At 41.3% G+C, this 14,128-nt stretch overlaps 1 protein-coding gene across 4 annotated transcripts in view; it reads right to left on the reverse strand.

Annotated features, from left to right (window-relative positions):
• Positions 1–14,128, reverse strand: part of rols (zinc-RING finger and ankyrin repeat domain-containing protein rolling pebbles) — a 428,429-nt gene that overhangs the window by 176,421 nt on the left and 237,880 nt on the right. For all 4 annotated transcript variants that reach the window (XM_090369443.1, XM_090369444.1, XM_090369445.1 and 1 more), the window contains one exon: positions 9,621–9,873. In XM_090369443.1, the coding sequence (XP_090225569.1) occupies positions 9,621–9,873 (253 nt within the window). The remainder of the gene's footprint in view (positions 1–9,620; positions 9,874–14,128) is intronic.

Genomic DNA, 14,128 nt, shown 5'->3' on the forward strand with positions numbered 1-14,128 from the left:
TGACACGTTAATTGGTATTCCTCCTATCGAAGTGGCTCGGAGTAACTGCGCTGAGTGTCTGTCGTTTTTGGCCTCAATTAAGAGTTTCCCAGAACGAAACTGATTTAAGGAACCTGCTAACCCCTATACACCTTTCTTAAAGAAGGGAGACATTTTATCAATAGGTTTCTCAGTTATTGAATTTAATGATTAAAAACCTTGGAATAGGACCTGATGGTCCTATTCCAAGCCCTCTTAGTTCGAGCCCTCTTAGCTACATTGGATTATTCCATTTCGTCGTTTTATTTTCAGTTGGGGACCGATTGTGGCCCCAGAAGAAATTAGTTTGTCAGGATTCACAGATTTTTATTATGATTCAGTGCCCTGGCTGCCCACCTACCACGGAACGCAAATGGATGTCTACTACATGGAAAGCAATAAATAAGCTCGGGAGTGGGATGCTAGACTAAATCCTATCCCTCAGACCATGAGGGTACGGGCATAGCATTGATACGGTTCACCCTCGGAAGTGAACCCACTAGCCGATTGATCCCATCCGTCTTGTCGAAGTAGGGAACAAAGTTGTGTGTTGAAGCTGGGCGACTCAAACACCAGGATCCCCCCCCTTTCCGAATTTCTATGGATTGCAGCACACGGAAACGCGCCGGTATCCACTGATGTTAGCCTCGAACCTGGACTGTGGGCGTTGGATCCCAGTGATGGTAATCTGGAAGACCAGAAGCATCGCTGGAAGGTCCGCTCACCTGATATAGGTGTCACATCGAAGGGGATAGTATCTGCATTGCGATATGCTCGGTGACAGTATAAGTAGGGAAAGACTCAATGATGTGAACATTAAAAGAAACATGGTTGATATATTGTTTCCAGTCTGCTTTAGCACTACCCACTCGACAGTTTAGAAAAGGATAGGCGAGCAGATTGGCAGATCTATTGCAGAGGTTGACCCAGTAGAAAAATGGATATCATTTGGTAAGCCAGTATTTAATAGTGTTAGAATATGTCTGTCTAGTAGAGATGAGATCTCTCAGTGAGATCTCCCCGTCCATCTCAGACGGGGGAGCCCCTTAATGGATGATGCCCATTGAAGTCTCCTAATAAGCATACTGATGACAGTAATTGCAAAACAAAGTGTTCCATTTCATGAATTGTACATGGCTGATCAGGTGGAAGATATATTGAAACGAGCGTTTTAGAAATGCCAATCATTAAAGTAGTAAAATAAATAAATTTTCTGTTTATACTCCGGGACGACCAAACGGTCAGAGGAGTTTACAAGATACACAGAATACAAGAAACAGCACCGCATTCGGCAGTCACGGGCTTGAACCCCGGTTACTCACGGCACGTGTACTTATGCACCCGCGCGCCTGACCACTAGGCTACGGCGGCAGTTATGCATGCCGAGACAGCTTCTAAGGAGATTCGCAGAGCAATTCGCTTAAAAGGAACTTTGAGTCTATGAGCACAATTGTAAGGGACCTGTCCTGCTGAAATAGTTTATAGTATTTAACTGAAGAAGATACTTGAGGCATTCGATTTTTCTTGCAGGCAGACACCAACCCAACCAGATGATAACGTTTGATTAGCTCATTGATGTCACCCACAATGCTGCGAAAGCCTCTACAATTCCATGTTGACTATGTTGTTAATTGTTTAAGTTGAAAATTAGAACTGGAATCTGTTTCTTAGTGGTGCTCTGCTTGTAATGGTGAATTTTTATTTTGTCCTCTTTTAGGAAGAATGGACGTATGTCCATGTCGTCATCCGCATGAAGATCTAGAATGAGTTCATCATAATAATTATTCTCTGAAATGTCCCTAGCTGTGGTATCATATTTCTTTCTGACAAACTGAATTTTCCATTTTACCTGACGTAACTGAGGCTGATTGAGCTGTGGGTGGTATCGATTGATTAATTATGATTTTATTGGCGCATTAGCGTCTAAGGCACGTGATGGGCCAGGAGATATTTATACCAATATAAATATATAAAAATAAATATATAAATAAATCCTGGTAACATCAAAAATCAGAACATCACGGCCACAAGGATCACGCAGTTCTGCACGACCTGGGCCGCATGTGCACACCTTATCACAACCCTAGGCGCCTTCTACGCGGCGGCGCTAATTCAGACTAATTCAGCTTTAATCATGGAATTAAAGCAAAGCTATAGAGTTAAGAAGTTAAACTCATCAAATATCAAATAATATAAATCCCCTGCATGGCAATCATTTGTTGAACGGGTTCGAAATGCAGACCCCTGAGGCCGGGTCTGCAAGGTTATCACTGAGAAATCAGTATTAGATAAAATTTTGTATTCTGTACTGGATAGGAACCAGGAGGATAAAGGGACCTAGGCTCAGTCGGTCCGACAGGTCTTGTCAGAATTATTTTTAAAAGACAATAAAGAGATGAATACTGACTTGTAGAGATCCATTGAGGTAGAAAACTAGGAATATGTCTCTAATGAGAGAGAGTCCCCGTTTACTCGAGCTGAATTCGATACTGCTGTTAATAGGGTAAGGGGCGGGAAGGCGCCGAGGATTGGCTTTACTGAGACACACATGTACAATATTTTTATTCTATGTTCCCGACATGTCTACTAGAAGGAGTTTTGCCAAAATTGTGGAAAATCGCGGTCCTAAGAGTGATCTTGAAAAACTCCAAGAAGTTTGAACGAGCCAACGTCATATCGCCAAATTACTTTACTTCCAGTCTTGGTTAAAATATTTGAGAGGCTAATAATTTTCAGGTATCCGATTAATGAAATTTTAAATCTTTCTTCAAGTAAACAATATAGATTATGAAAGGCCTCTCGACAGAAGATGCTATTCGTAAACTTATTACTATTGAACAAGAAGAACCAAGATCATATGTCCTTGGCTTGTTTGTGGGCTTTACGGATACGTTTGATTACCTGTGGTGGGGTAGCATCCTTTGCAGGGTGAGAACTCCCCTTTGTCTCGGAGACTTACACCGATGAGCCAAAACATTATGAACACATACCTAATGTTGGTCCTCCACTTGCAGCCAGAACAGCTCGTATCCGGCGAGGCATGGATGCTACAAGATTTCTAAATGTGTCGTGTGGTATCTGGTACCAACACCTAACCAGCAGATCCTTTAACTCCTGTAAGGTGTGTGTTCGAGACGCCGCAGATCGGAGTTGCTGTTCCAACACAAGCTATAGATGGGATTGATGTCTGGGGTATTTGGAGGCCAGGGCAATACCTGGAAGTCTTCTTCATGTTCCGCGAATCAGTCTCGAACAATTCGGGCGGTGTGGCATGGCACTTTATCCTGCTGAAAGACAGCACCGCCAGAGAGGGGAAGACTGTTGCCATGAAAGGGTCATGACTCGACCAAGGTATCCTAGCAGAACATCGCCCAAAGCGTGACACCACCATCGCCGGCTTGTTTTCTTCCCACGATGCATCCAGGCGTCTTCACTTACACAGACGTACTCAGCCGTCCACATGGTGCAACAGGAAACGTGATTCATCAGACCAGAGGACCTTCTTCCAATCACTCAAGGTCCAGTTTCGATGCTCGCATGCCCATTGTAGGCGCTGTCGCCAGTGAACCGTGGTTAGCAAGGGCACTCGGAGCGGCCTGCGGCTACGCAGTCCCAGTTTCAGCAGAGTTTGATGTACTGTGTGTTGTGACACATTACTCCCATCATCAGCATTCCAATTACCGGCGATTTGCACCACAGTCGCCATTCTGTTACCACGTACCATCAGGGAGCGCCTTTGCTCAACTCGAGCATCGATGAGCTGTGGTCGTCCAACACTTTCGGTAGGTACTAACCACGGCTGACCATGAGCATCCCACCAGCCGTGCCGTTTCGGATATGCACTGGCCCAGTCGTTGGCCATTACAATTTGGCCTTTGTCAAACTCGCTTAATTCCGCTGCCGTTCCCATCTGAAGAACAAGAATAACACTAATTAACGGAGCTCAGTATCATGTGTTTTTTATACCATGTTCCGACCCGCGCACGCGCCTTATTTCACATGCAGCTGATTCGACTCACTCCCATCATTTCCGGTCAAGACCTAGATCTGGTAAAAGTGGAAATTAACAACACTCTCACCACAGTCACATCTTACCTCTGCCAGTTTGGGCTCAAGATCAATCCTGCTAAGTCCGAATTCATGGTGTATTCATTGAAGCAAAATCCTTCTTCTCTCCAGCCTTCGGTCGGCAACACCCTCATCCCAATTGTGTCCAGCCATCGTGATCTGGGCGTTGTATTCGACCCAAAACTTCGATTCAACGCCCACATGGATATGCTCCTCACACGTGCTTCAAGACTCCAGTGGATAGCAAAACAACATCTCCTTCATATCACAGATAAAAAGATAACCGTGAGGTACATAAGAACAGTTATCTTTCCACCTTTACTCTATGCTGCTGAAATTTGGGCGTCAACGGCACCGTCAATAAAGAAACCACTCTTTGCCACAGAATTCTGGCTCCTAAAGTGGGCCAACAGGAAGCACAACCTTCCAGCTCTGATTCGTACCACCCAACTTGCCAACTCTCTCGGAATTCCACGGCTTCCCACCTTAGTCGACGACCAACACCTCCTAGCAACAGTCAAGATGATAACAGGCATAATGGCAACACCTTCATTCTGGGATACCTGTGGCTGGAGGATCCCCCCCCCTGCTGCCCTTAGGGCCAATCCCGAGTTCTACTCGCATTCAGCACGACTCCATCTCTCGGACAGGTTCCTTCCTCAGCAGATGCTCAAGCAAACCCAGGCACTGGACGCCGACCTGAACAAATTCGCTGCTGACCGGACTTACCGGAAAAAAATTATGACGAGTAGGACTAATCAGCAATGACTGACGTATACCTTGCATCTGTTCCTGTCTGATTGAGCTGGTGCTCTTATCTCGATGTTAAGCCAGCTCAATCAGATTTAACTCTCGTAAGGAGTTCTCCCCTTTGTATTATAATATGTTTTCTTTGTAAAATTACCTTTTTGTAAATAATTGTTCAGTTTTCCCAAGTATGGGAAACTGTAAGCCCCTGGCTTTATGGCCGTGAAGGGTAATAAAGATTCTCTCTCTCTCTCTCTCTCTCGATTTGCATAATGACTCGCTGGTCATAATGTTGCTGAAGGGAAGGCTAAGCAGGATGAAGCCTCCTATTGTACGTGGTGGTGGAATGTGTGTGCCGTCAGGTAACTTGGTGTATATCAGGAAAAGCACTTGTTTTTCACAAAACATATACAGTATATTTAAAACAAAAAATTAAACTCCTTTATGCCATACTCCGAAAAGTAATAAGGTTAAATGCGGAATCAAATAATTATCATTAAATGTGTTATATGAGTGTGTATTTGTCGCCATTATGTGAGTATGTATTTGCCCCCATTATCACATATGCTGCTGTAGCTTGGTATCATAAAATTAGAAATGTTCTAACTAAAAAGCATTTAATGTCTGCCCAAAGATTTACTCTGCTAGGTATCACCAAGGCCTGCCGTACTGTCTCTACTGATGCTCTAAATGCAATATCTGGGAAAACGCATACAGATTTGTTAGTAATCTGAGCGGGCTTGAGGTACTGTCTTAAAAGAGTCATCCCCACAGAGATTTTAGGTATTCGGTCATGCCCGCGGGGTGGTGCGCCACTTCTGGGATGCCCGCTTTTGGTCTACAGGCGGAGGATACATGATGAGTTAATGAATGTTTGGCAAACTAGATGGAATGACCCTGACAAAGGCAGGGAAACCTATGCCTTTATTCCCTCCATAATGACCGTGAATTGGAAATTAAGATCGTGGTTGCAGTTCACTTTGAGAGAGTGCTTGTTTCCTGCTGAATTTAAAAGACATTCTACTTACAGTAGAATGTCTTTTAAATGTTTCTCAACTTTTGTTAATGTTGTTGTTGTTGGGTTTCTTGGTGCATCAGCAATAATGGCTAAAATGCACATATTTCTGGCTAGTATATTTTTCTTGTTTGTTTTGATTCTGATATAAAAGTTTAGACAAGGTGATATTTATCAATCGATTTTAGAAAAACAAAAACATCATCCATATCCTGACGATCTCCTGGAACATCATGTAGTGTTAATTGATTGCAATTTTTGAAATGTGACGAGAAAGCAGTTTTTCGTTCTTTTAGGTATAGGGGGCATTCTATGACGATATGCTTTACAGTGATTGGCATGAACAGCAAATGCATTATGGGACATCTTCCTTTCTTAATAGGCAACTGAGAGTGAAGTATGTATGACCAATGCGCAGCCGTGCTAGTACAGTCTCTTCTTTTCTATTTCCTCTTAGACTGGACTGCCACTGTTTGGGGTCTCTATTTATTTCAAGAAGTTTATTATTTGTTTCTTTTTCCCATATACGTTTCTACTGTTCTTTAGAGGTCTGTTGTATAATGGATTTAAAGTCAACATATGGTGTTCTGAAATTGGGTGAGATCGGATTTGAAGCACTTTTAGCAGCTAAATCTGCCTATTTATTCCCTGGGATTCCTGAGTGTCCAGGAATCTAACAAAAAATTATGCGGTGGCCATGTGTATGAATTTCCATTAACTGAAACCAGATTTTCTGTATCAGATGATGATTGCTGGAGCGTTTACATTGTATACATTTCACAGCACTTAACGAATCGGTATATATATAATGGATTGATTATATGAGACTTCTTTTATGTTCTCAAAGGCTAATGGGATACCATATAATTCTGCGATATAAGTACTACATTCTGAGGGAAACTGATTGGCGATGATAGCATCTGGCAAGACTACGGCTGTACCACCTTTATTGGCAGTCTTGGAGCCATCTGTACATAACTTCTAAACTGAGTGGAGTGGGCCAGATGCAATTGTCTAATGTTAATATCTGAAGATTATTCTTCCCCCATTTCTGAAAATATCTGTCAACGTGTATTGTGGGTATTTGTCATTACTGGATTTCCATGCTAGTATTCTGCAGTATATTATTCATGTTGAGTCCCCAGCTAGTGTTTAGAGCCTGAATCCTAATGCCAGATGGTTTGTTGGACGTGATTTAGTTCGATAGAGGTTTTCCCATTATGGTCTAAAGAGATATTGCCATGTCGGATGATGTGGACAGCTGCTGTTTTTAGCGGCATAATTTAGGAGAAGAATTTGTCGTCGAAAGTCTAGTGGCGGTTCATGGGCTTATACCAAGAAAACGAGTACTTGGCTGAAATGTAATACAATGAGAGTCTAACTGAAGGTCTGGATCAGGATGCAATATACGTTTACGACAGAAGTGTATATTGCATCCTGAAGGTCTGGATCAGGATGCAATATACGTTTACGACAGAAGTGTACTGGAATTGTTTTCGATTTAGAAATTCTGTAGCCATTGTTTTTGGACAAAGAGACTATTTTATTAACGGTGCCTTGTAATTATTGTCTCTCAAAAAGTCGCATATTTTGAGAATATTTATGCGACAAATAAATATGCCAAAAGGAATAAATATACGACAAAAAGTCGCATATTTATTCCTTTCTCTTTTAGCAATGCTATATGCTTCATTCTACCACATTTTTGTATGGAGTCGGATTTTAAATTATGATTTCTGGATTGCAGATTCAGCTACTGTCATTATTTGTTGTGTAATATAGCTTACTGCAGAATCAATCTTATCAGTTGCAATGATAGTGGGATCTAAATGAGCTATTTCTTGATATTTAGTCCAGTTAGCCTTGTAAAATTTCCAAATTTTTCTAATGCTACTCTGAGGAGGAGAACTTGTACAGAAATTACAGATGATCGGAAACTGGTCACAATCAAGTGGGTTGTCATTAACTGCCCAGTCTATGAGAGGAAATATTGTTGGAGAACATACTGATATGTTCTCCAACAATATTGGCAGAGCTGGAACCAGATGGTATATGCACATATGTGTGATCACTGGTGTTTAAAATAGTTAGATTGTACTTATTTAAGAATTTCTCAATTATTTGTCCTCTCCAGTCAAGCTGTTGGGAATCCCGTAGGAGGTTATGGCCATTTCAGTCACCAGAGTACAGAAAGGAACGGGTATTTGTCTTACTAAGTCATCTAAGTCAGCAAGGGTGTAAGCACGGTTTGGTGACAGATACAATGAGACTAATGTTATCTTTATGCCAATGGTGATACGGGCTGCAATTGCCTCAGATATTATAGGATAGATGACTGTGTCCTATGATGGCCCGGGCAAGAACAACTTCCTCGGTACGATTCCTGCACAGAATAGATTGCCATGGTTCAATTACGGCCTTTATATGATACTATTTTTTCTAGTCTTTCTATTGCATGAATACTGCCGTTGGGAGTGTATATTTTGGAGTATTATTTGTCTGTAGTCTGTATAGGGGACTTGTAGGCACGATTATTATTGGGAATTGTTAATTTGGTTGCATTGTCAGCCAAACCAGCTTTACAGGACATGTTCGATATGCTCAATAGCGATAGGGAGAGCCTGATGATGGACAGGATCCAGCCATCGAAGTACACTGTCCCTGGCTGAATTGTATATCAGGGACACGTAATCTAGTCTGGATCGTACAAATGAGTAATAGGGTGCATTGGTTCGCACCCTAAGGTGTAGAAGAGAGAGAGAGAGAGAGAGAGAGAGAGAGAGAGAGAGAGAGAGAGAGAGAGAGAGAGAGAGAGAGAGAGAGAGAGAGAGCGCGGAGAATATTCTGGCTTCCAGTCTAATAAGATTGTCCAGAGTGGATCTGTTCCTTCGGAAGTCGGACAGGATATTGGAGAGAAGGTAGTTTGATTCTAAATACCATATTAAACGAAAATTAACCAATATCTCCAGGATTTTGTAGAGGCAGCTAGTCAGAGCAATAGGACGATGATTAGTGGGAATTTTAGGATCTTTTTCTGGCTTCGCAAAGGCAAGAACGGTTGTCATGCGCCAGTAATCCGGAAACTGCTCTTCAATAAAGATTCTGTTATATAGAAGGAACAAGTAATCCATAGATTTTGATGGAAGGTGTTTAATCATTCCTTAATGGATGCCATTTGGTCCAACAGCACCTGCCTTAGAAAGAGAGAGATAGCTCTTGCATAGTGAATTGACCGCTGTAGGGGCAAAGGCCTTTTTGTGTGAAATTTAGTGCCCGTATTTCACTATTATGTTTCAGGACCACGAACTTTTGGGAATAAGAAAATATCCCAGAGTTGTTTCCCCAAGAGGTTTAGACATTCAGTATGTGATATTCAAGGTTTGCTGTATTTACACTCAGTTGTGACCTCCTGTCGTCTACTTCTTCTTGTGGCGTATACCTGGTGCGTGTTGCTTCCTGGTAGAAAAGTGGCCAGAAACAACTAAACAACATAACAAACACATACGAGGCAGAAACACAGCACTACACGCATTTCTGGCCTTTCTCCAGTTTCTGTATTATCACAGTGTACCACGGCGAAGTTGAACTAGCATTTGCGAGCCGCCTTTCATAAGGTACTATACATGTCTACATCTACAACAAGTAAATTTGCATGCTAACAGCATGCAAATTTACCTGTATCGAGGTTAATGATGTTCCTGTAGAGTAAAACAAATATATGCATGCACATTGAGTAACGGAATTTAACCGTCAATTCTAAAATAATATCCACCTTGAATCCCTTATAATGATGTCCCTGTAAGCATCCAGCTGCGGTGCTTCACACAACTGTGCTGCGATACTATGGACGAATTCTGGTACAAGACAGGTGATGTTGTTATCAGCCTGGCAGAAGTGATAAGCCACAACTTGATTTCCTAAGGATTGTGCTGCTTCGTGACGGTAATTCATTACTGACTGGTAAAGCATGGAACTGCTACTAGACATCGATATCAGTTCATTTCTGCTGCCTTCGCTCTGAATATCTACAGTGAAAATAAGAAAATTAAATCATATGGATTTCAGTTCAAGATAGGGATAACAGCACAAAAGCAAATAATTTATGATGATTGTTCAAAAAGCAATTGTTTAAGAGCATTCTCAATCATGGCTTAAACACAGTTATTTATAAAAGGCATTATTATTTATTAAAAACAGAGTCTGAAATATACTACATTCCAACATACACTATGCTAAATAAATAAAAAATAAATAAAATAAAATAAAAATGCTAAATAATAAATAAAAACATATTCATAAAAATATATAGTCATCCCTCGATTTGTGCGGGGGTTACGTTCAAGGAAAACACCGCGCAGTCAATATTCCAAGCAATGAGAAACGTAGTTTATGTGACATAATGAAGGTCCCATATCTGTACACAAAAAAAAAAAAAAAAAAAAATTAAATTGAAACAATTGTCTTCATTCTGTAAGAAAAAAATAGAAACATGTCCAGAAAATTAACCTTGCTAATACTTACCTCAAGATTTTTAATCTAACATCATTGCTTCTTCGTCGCTGTTTTCCTGTGATAAATTTGCAACAGTATTCGGCACTTTTTTGAAAAAAATTAGTTAAATTTGTTTACTTAGAAGCATGCCGTTTTTCTCTATATATTTCTTCATAAGAAACTAAAGCCAATGATAAAGTTCTGCGAAAATTTAAACTCCCCTCCAAATTAGGACCCATATCCAGAGCTTCTTGGCTAAGTGGATTTGCAAGTCTTCAAAACTCAGCTTCGGAGTCAAATGTTTGTGAGCATCTTTTTCGTTTTTATCATTTTTTTTTTTTTTCATCTTCTTCTTCTTCACATTGCAAAAAAATATTGTTCACTATAATTGTTCTCTATGAGATTCAAGGAATTCTGTGACATCTGCTGGTTCCAGTTCTTCAAATCCCTCTCCACTAACCATTTTGCCAATTCTCTCAATCTCAACTACCTCCGGCATTTCGATCGTGGCTTCTTTAGTGCAGCTTTGTGGCCACAGCTTTTTCCACACTGCATTCATTGTTGAATTCTTAACTTCACCCCACGCGAATTCAATATTTTTTACAGCATCAAGAATGTTATAGTTCCGCCAATAATCTCAAATTGAAAGACTGCCTATTCCACCAGTATCTTTTACCAACTGTAAAAAATATCTTCGCAGGTAATAAAGTTTAAAGGAAGCTATAGCACGCTGGTCCATCGGCTGAATTAATGAACCTGTATTCGCTGGAAGAAAGGTAACTTTCACATTTGGGTGCAGATCAGACAAACGTCCAGAATGACTGGGCGCATTGTCAAGGATGAACAAGATTTTGAATGATATGTTCTTTTCAGGCAATATTTTTTTGTTTCAATGCAAAAGCAATTTAAAAACCAATCCTCGAAGATTTTAGCTGTTATCCAGGCTTTTTTGTTCGATTTCCAATAAACTGGTAAGGTGTTTTTTGATATTCCTTAAAAGCAAGGATTTTCTGATGTATAAATTAGAAGCGGTTTACACTTAAAGTCATCCTCCGCATTGCCACATAACAAAAGTATTAACCTATCTTTTGCAGCTTTGAAAGCTGGAACGGTTTTCTCTTCTTCTGCAATGAAAGTTCGGCTTGGTATGCACTTCCAAAATAAGCAGGTCTCATCAGCATTAAGCACTTGACTTGCTTCATAGCCCTCAGTCGCAATAAAATCCTTTATAAAGTTTTTGGATACAAAGAAGCAGCTGCCATATCTGCACTGGCTGCTTCGCCAGTTAATTTTTGATTGTGAGGACTTTGACGCTTTTTTAAATTTTCAAACCAACCCTTACTAGCCTGAAAGACGTCTGCATTGGATGGACCAGCTTCTTCTCCTTGTAAGCGATTAAAAATTTGCAGAGCTTTGCGCGAATAATATCTGCATTAAGAAGCATTCTCTTTTGATTAAGATCTTCTATCCAATATTTTGGAAAGAATACTCAAAATTTGTAAACCACATTTCTGGAGGTCACGACCATAAAACAATAAAAACAATTTCCACTTTCCAGTTTATTTTATTGGGCTTTTCTGTTAGTGAAGTCTTAATTATAAATGGGTAGTAAACTCGATCTTATTGCATTTGCAGTACCGACAGCTGGAATTCTGTGGGATTTTACGTTATTATGGTGAAATGTGTTTCTTCTTCAATGAAATCTTCGATCATCGAAAAAACATAAATTTTCAAAATCTGCTTTTCATTCCTATTTCTGAAACTTCGTAAACAAAAATCGAGCAAGTAGCGAAAAATCACCGCGCAATCTAAAATTTTGGCAGGAAATACCTGACGACGAATAGCGAAACAGGACAAATCGAGGGAAGACTGTATTTTAAATAACTGGTGTAACTCAGATTTTAACGGCATAAATTACCCTCTGTATAAATTAATTAATAAATTATATTAATTAAATTACCTCTGCATAAATTACCCCCTGGTTGTATCACTAGAAGCTGACACCTTCAATTTCTAGTGATACAACCAGGTCCCCCGACCAATTTACGGCGGTTGCGCACAGGGGTTCGTGCTAGAGGCCCCCTCTTCTGGAACATCGTTCTTCACGAATTCCTGTCTACCAACCTAGCAAACGTCAATACTCAGGTGTTTGCACCCACCGGTATTGCACTACCTCTGGTGGGTGCGGGACCTGGGCATTCGGCACAAACAATGTAAACCAGGGCGTAGAGAAGGGCACCAGGTACGTATCAGCTGTATCGGCGGTGTTATAATACAGCACACATGTTTTTAAGCCAACTTCATAGAGGTTCTACGGCTGTACAGATGAACTCTTGCGGTGGGATCCTCAGCGCATCTGCGTAGAAAGGAGTGCGCTGTTGCATGTTATTTGCTGCCCTTTTTTTTTTTTTTTTTTTTTGTTAGTTGTTCCTTTCCACAGAAGCCGGCGCACCGGCTTCTGTGGAACGGAAATAGCTTCTCCTCTCCATGGTCAGTTTATGGTAGAAGTGGGTGGGAAAGAAACAAAAGGCCATAATGCAACTCCTAATGCCCGAGTCGAGATTCGATTTCCGCGACCTTTGACCCCCTTTGGTGTAGACCTCTAGTTTGGCTGTGGCTTTCTCGGATTCCAGATGTGGTTTGTACAGAATGAACTCTAGTTTGGTCCATAAAGCACCTATTTGGCGGTTGCGCACAGGACCCTATGAGGCCCGCTGACATTCGATTGCTGTTCTCTCTGAATAGGACTTCTACGGCTGTTCGGAGGATGCAAGCCTGGTCCATTGGCTCCCCATCCAGGAGGATGGGGTTCGCAAGGGGGGTTCTCTTGGCTTTGTAACTTGTGCTTTGGCAGTTTGCTGGGAGACAGTGGCTTCCTGTGGTTCCTTCAGCTCACTCTGGCTTCTTGTCTCCCGGTCAGACCTTTGACCAGCTTGATTTTGATTTTTCTTTTTGGCAAGAGGATCCAAGGTCTTTTCGGCCTCGGATCCTCGAGATCTCCCTGACAATCTATGGGTGTTCGCTCATTGTCGGAATCCAGATGAAGGATCTCAGGCTGCAGCTGGAGCCTTCCTGTGGTTGGTCCTGGGTTGGCTTGTACATTTCGGATTAACAAGTATCCGGATTATTGGGTAGATAGCTCTCCCTTCTTGAAAGGGATGAGAGTCTTAGTAGAAAGAGGTGTCACGCAAGTCCGTGCGATGATTTGCTGGTGCACAGCACTATAAGGGTTTTGGGCGCTGTCCTCAGTCACTTGGGGGGGGGGTGGAACAGCCAGATCTGGAAATGTCCTAGAAGAACGGGGTTAATTTCCTGTTGGGTATTTTATATCGGTGAAGACGGTGGTAGCGTTATTTTGTTGGAAAACTCATCGGAACGGAAGTAGCTTCTCTCCGTGGTCAGTTTATGGTAGAGGAGGGTGGGAGAGAAACAAAAGTCATTGTTTCCAGTTGGAATTTCACTCAGTTTCATAGGAATTACTTGGGACACGATCAATGTCCAAAGTTACATTCACTGAACACTTCCCCAGTCAAGAGCCAGACAGGTACGTGGCGCCTGCGTTATATCGGTGCCTCTCTATTTCCTTGTTGTGCCACATGGTGACCAGTGCAGAGAGAGAGAGAGAAAATCTTTATTGTACGCAGTTTCACAACAAAGGAAATAGATACTAACGTAAATATCTGGTGATAAATAAAGTAAAGCACCAAAAGTATCTCACCAAAGGAATTCACTGATGTTACTCTTCAGTTGAAAACACTTTTCTGGAGATAAAATACACTTAAAACACAT

Source organism: Mastigoproctus giganteus, chromosome 3 (genome assembly GCF_048544385.1).
Source record: "Mastigoproctus giganteus isolate SK-2022 chromosome 3, ASM4854438v1, whole genome shotgun sequence".
In the NCBI taxonomy this organism is placed as follows: domain Eukaryota; kingdom Metazoa; phylum Arthropoda; class Arachnida; order Uropygi; family Thelyphonidae; genus Mastigoproctus; species Mastigoproctus giganteus.